General features: G+C 44.6%; 1 protein-coding gene across 1 annotated transcript; it reads left to right on the top strand.

The window, feature by feature from the left end:
* The first annotated feature begins 103 nt into the window (after positions 1 to 103).
* On the top strand, positions 104 to 3,095 carry DUSP12 (dual specificity phosphatase 12). Its single transcript, XM_009878119.1, has 4 exons — positions 104 to 137; positions 1,355 to 1,451; positions 2,180 to 2,366; positions 2,934 to 3,095. Exons 1-4 carry the CDS (start codon positions 104 to 106, stop codon positions 3,093 to 3,095), a joined length of 480 nt encoding a protein of 159 aa, XP_009876421.1.
* Positions 3,096 to 5,183: the final 2,088 nt, after the last annotated feature.

Raw genomic sequence — 5,183 nt, 5'->3', positions numbered from 1 at the left:
TTGAGCTGGGGCAGGTGCTCGGAGTGACGCCTGGGGAGCGGTGACCCCGCGAGGGTTGTCCCAGGTGGCACCAGTCTAATCCTGAAATGAACACAGAAGGGCCATGTCGGAGGTGGTTGACTTGTTGAGCCGTGAAAGTAGCGAAGCCTTCAGCTGGCTGGGCAAACATTCGCGTCATGCTGGCTCCGTATGAGGACGGGCTGAGAGAGCTGGGGCTGTTCAGCCTGGAGAAGGGAAGGTTCTGGGGAGACCTTATAGCGGCCTGTCAGTGCCTGAAGGGGGCCTGCAGGAAAGATGGGGAGGGACCGTTTGCAAGGGCAAGTCGCCCATAGGATAAGGGGGAATGGTTTTAAACTAGAGCAAGGTAGATTTACATTAGACATTAGGAAGAAGTTCTTCACTCTGAGGGTGCTGAGGCACTGGCACAGGTTGCCCAGAGAAGCTGTGGCAGCCCCCTCCCTGGCAGTGTCCAAGGCCAGGCTGGATGGGGCTTGGAGCAACCTGGGCTAGTGGGAGGTGTCCCTGCCCAGGGCAGGGGCTGAAACTAGGTGGTCTTTAAGGCCCCTTCCAACCCAAACCATTATATGATTCTAAAGAACTCTGGCATGTCAGTGGGGGAAAAAAGAGTGTATTTTAGAGATGCCTGAGAAATAAGATCTGTAAGGAACTGATCCTTTAGCAAAATGCAGAAAGGTTGATTTGATAAGTTTCCTGTTTGTTATGTACATGGCTAAGCAAGCCTAACATTCTCTAAAAGAAGCCAAAGGAATTAAAAAAATAAATCAACAAATGCAAAACCGAGATAAAGTTGAAATCAAGGTATGAAGCAAACTTTCATACTTTATTTTCTGAAAGGGTAACTGTAGTAAATATGTGTGCATACTTGGGATTTTGTAATAAAATAATAACCCATAGTTTGTTTTTTTTTGCAAGATCACAGTGTTGCATATTCAGCACAACAGTGCTGTCTCCTTCTATGTGTCATTCTCCTTAGCAGTTCCCATTCATAAGCTGATTTTATGTATTGTGCGCATTGAAAGATTGGCAGAACTCTTTTAACACCCCTGCATTTACCTTCTGTTTAAATAAGAACATAAAGCAAAATGCAACTGTTTTACCATTGTTAAGTCTAGATCGCAGTTCCTTGCCTTAAGTGAATCCCAGTCATAGGTGTGGTGGGATGAATCTTTTTCATTTTTACCTTATCAAATGGAATTAGGAAGTGGAAAAATTAATGCAAAGAAGGTGGTTTCTGCATGCTATGACTGGGGCAGAGGTGCAGCACTCTCATCGCAGAGAAGTGCAGCGTGGTTGCATTAATCTGATTCACAATTTGGTACTGAACCCTCTGCAGAACTTCAGGACTTGCCTCGAGAAGTCTTTGCTGTTGATCCAACCAATATATGTCAAGCTTCAAACACGGAGGTTCTCTACAGGTGCAGGAAATGCAGGTGCTGAACATCTTCTGTTTCTTCATAAAATGTTGGTTTGAAATTGACTCGAGAATAGCCCAGGTAAATCAAGGAGCATGTGATTATTGTCAGGACATGGATGAGCTCTGCCCTAAATTTTTATACTGTGTATGCCACAGAAAATTAGGCAAATAAAAGTACATTGGGAAATACACAACTTTTTGTTCCTGAGTGTTACGCAGCTCTTGTGCAGCCTAACCTGCTGTATTCCACAGACAGCCATAATTCCTCATGGCTCTGTGAAGTTGCTTGCTCTGAAGCCATAATTTCTAGTTTGGTTTGACAGTCTTGTTTCTCCAGAAGAAACTCATGGTAGATTTGGGGGTTAACTGCATTTTAACTACCTTTTATGGATTGCATAAAGTGAAATTGAATAATCCTGCTATTTCCTAGGTATAGGTTTCTTCAAGCATATGAGCATGGATTTAAAGTCTCAGTAGGCAGGAATCGTTTGAAAATAGATCTCTAAAAGCCAGCATACAGCTGTGGCGCAATGCCCAAAACTACACAAATCACTAGATTTGTTAAGAAGCGACCCTGGATGGAGTTGGTGCCTGTTGACCCTCCAGGCTAAATTAAAAAATGCAGGATTTGTAATCCTGCTTAATTACTTACTGTCAAGAGGCCCATGTCTCTCTTTGTAGGTTTTCCAGTGAAAAAACCCACTATTTTACTTCTTTTTTTCCCCCTTTTGTCGTGGAGGGCAGGCGCGCTCTGTTCCGTAGCTCCAGTGTTTTGTCCCACACGGAAGGAAGCGGACCGACAGCCTTTGCCCACAAGAAGATAACAGACTCTGCTCGGCTTTGTGGCGACGAACGCGAGAAGTGTACCTCTTACTTCACTGAACCTGTGCAGTGGATGGAGCCGGTGTTGCTCGGAGTAATGGAAGGACAGGTGAACGGGAGCATGTGTTTTATTTTTTTTGATTTCTTTTTGCTAAGGCAGAACAGTTTCTGTTCCTTGATGTAAAAGCCCCCAACACCAGGACCTAGGTCTCCCTGCCTGTCTGTCGTGAATTTTGCAGCTTAGAAACAGATTCTTAATTATCCTTTTTATAAGGAACCAAGCTGGTGGTCTTGCTGGACTGAGAACAGTAGGCAGGGGTTTTGGACAGGGTTTATCTGCTGGTTGGTGTTAGTATGAGAAAAACATTTGTGGGACATAGAAAACCTATTGTGATCTCAAGCTGGCTGAAGCTTTCTGGAGACTGGCAAAACCATCCTGGAACTGCACCGGGTCTGAGCTGCTGCATTTCTACCCCTTTGCTTCTGCCAGCACAGCTGCCTGCTACACCCCAGCCGTGCTGTTTTAGCTTTTCTGGCTGTTTTTCAGCCGATTTACCTTCTGTGAAATGTTACAAGGGGAAGGATCTGGCTGAGCGCGGGCTGCCACAATTTAATGTACTGATAAATTGGCCTACCTCTGCGTGCACCTTAGAGTGGGTTGTGATTTTTCTTGCAGCTTCTGTGTCCCAAATGCACGTCAAAGCTGGGCTCCTTCAGCTGGCGGGGCGAGCAGTGTTCCTGCGGCCGCTGGGTGACGCCTGCCTTCCAGATCCACAAAAGTCGGGTGGATGAAGCGAGGACGCTGCCAGTTGCTAACTTCCAAGCTGCCAAAACCTGAACTTGTCACTTGCCATGCTGGGTTTCTCAACGTCCACAGAGAACTGCTGGCCAGCCTGTGGTTGCCAGGAGCAAGCTTATGACTTCCACCTCTTGGTAACGTGGTGGTCACTTGAACATCTGCTTGATTTGAGCTTGCTGTATCTCTAACATATATAAAGTAGCAAAACACTTCCTTCAAAGAGATGCTACACAGTGGTCAAATATGTACAAAAACACCTGAATGTGATGGTTTTTGGTATATTCTTCCTTTATCTGTTGCTATTTACACAATGTCTCAACTCCTTATTTAAAAGGACTGATAACATTTTTCTTCTGTGCTGCGGACAACAGTGCTGCTTATCTCTATCCAGAATGGTTTGTCTGAAACATGCAGCTGAGACTTTAGAAGATATTTTCTGGAACATGAAGTATGTGGCAGAGATTTTAAGGCTTAATAAAGTGCCATAAAGCGGTACAATTACAGTTGTTGTGTTAGCATGTATGACAGCTACTAGCAATGAAAGGGAAGTTCACGCACTTCTGTTGTAATAAAATTAGTCCTAAAAGCCTACCTAAAAGTCTATTTGCTACGTTCTTTTTCATGTAACGTCTGAGGAGATGGTGCAAGCTCTGCTGGAATTTAAAGAAAGTAAGAAAGCATCCATGCCCCATTGCTGATTACAGGTTTGATGAAATCCATAAAGTGATTAAGTAAGGTTTTAAGCAAGCCGTGAGCTTTCCTGATGGTTGCTGAATACACCAGTAGAGCACAGGTTTGGTTTGACATAGAAAATAGGACAGGTAAGACCTACTTTAAATCAATTTTATTTTCATCGACTTCAACTTTTTTTTAATTTTTTTTTTTTACACAATTTCCAGCAACATACATTATGAAATATACAAGATAAAGTAGGTGGTGGGGTTCTGCTCATCTTGTAGTTCCTCCTACAGCTGTGGAGGGAAGACTTGCAGGACACCGTGAACATCAGAATCTCAACACTGAAAACAGACACAAAACAAAAAAGACAAAAATATATATGAAACTGTTTGAACTGGTCACACTTCAGGGCCAGGTACAGCACAATAAATATTAGAACTGCATTATCTTAGACATCTTCTGTAAAGTTTATAACATCCTCTATTTAAAGAGATAAGAACATCTGGTTTCTAGCATGAAATGCTACGTAGTACAGTGGTGAAGGGTACAAATGATGAGGAATCCAGCAAGGGGCTTGGATGGTGACTACTCATTCACACAGGGTCATTGGTAAAAGAAGCAGCATACACAGAGAGTTTAGGGAGCTGTAAACCATTCACTACCAGAGTATCAGCTTGAGGAGTAGTTTCTTCTGGGAGAACCAAAAATAGTTAATCCCTTAAGTTTCAGCTGGGCTCTCCCCTGACAAACAGCAAGTTGATACCATAATGGAAGTGGCAGCATTTGGTCCATAGCTTGAGATCCTTTGCATCACTACTGTTCAAAGCTGGCAGCCAGTGGGAATACTTCAGTGCGGAATTAACACTTGCAGAGCCACACCACTACCATGGCAACTTTCACCACCGTAACAAAGCAGCCGATGACAGCGCTGCCTCACACAAGGGAAAGGCAGAGACTTTGAGAGGATGCCAGCATTTCTCTCTCACTCCCTCTGCAGCAAGATGAGTGCTGGGCTCCTTGGGTTTGTCTGAAAGGCTGCCCTATGCTCATTCCTCATCTCATACTGGTTTTGCTAATAAGCCCAAGACATAGCAGTTTTGGCTGCTTGGTGGAGTGCATCCAGAGCACAAGACTGGAGTCCCTGCTTTCTCTCACACTGTAATCAACAAGGCAGGAGTAAATACATTTTTTATTTGTCAAACTTCCCCCTGTTCATCCCCTGCCCCCAGTTTACCATCATACATTCATCTACACAGGAACTGGGGACCTTCTGCGCCACCACCAAACAGGGCATGTGAGCACAGGTGGAGGAGGAAGACTGAGCTTGCGCCTTCCTTTCCTTAGCATGATCCAGGCATTGTGCTGGGAGGCAACTGCGCTGGCAGACAGAGCACCACTGAGAAAGGACCATGTTGCTGGTCTGCACGCATGGCATTGCCCTAACTTGCT

The sequence above is a fragment of the Apaloderma vittatum genome, unplaced genomic scaffold (genome assembly GCF_000703405.1).
Source record: "Apaloderma vittatum isolate BGI_N311 unplaced genomic scaffold, ASM70340v1 scaffold15371, whole genome shotgun sequence".
NCBI lineage: Eukaryota > Metazoa > Chordata > Aves > Trogoniformes > Trogonidae > Apaloderma > Apaloderma vittatum.
The sequence above is the reverse complement of the archived record's forward strand: the minus strand, read 5'-3'. Positions and strand labels throughout refer to the sequence as shown.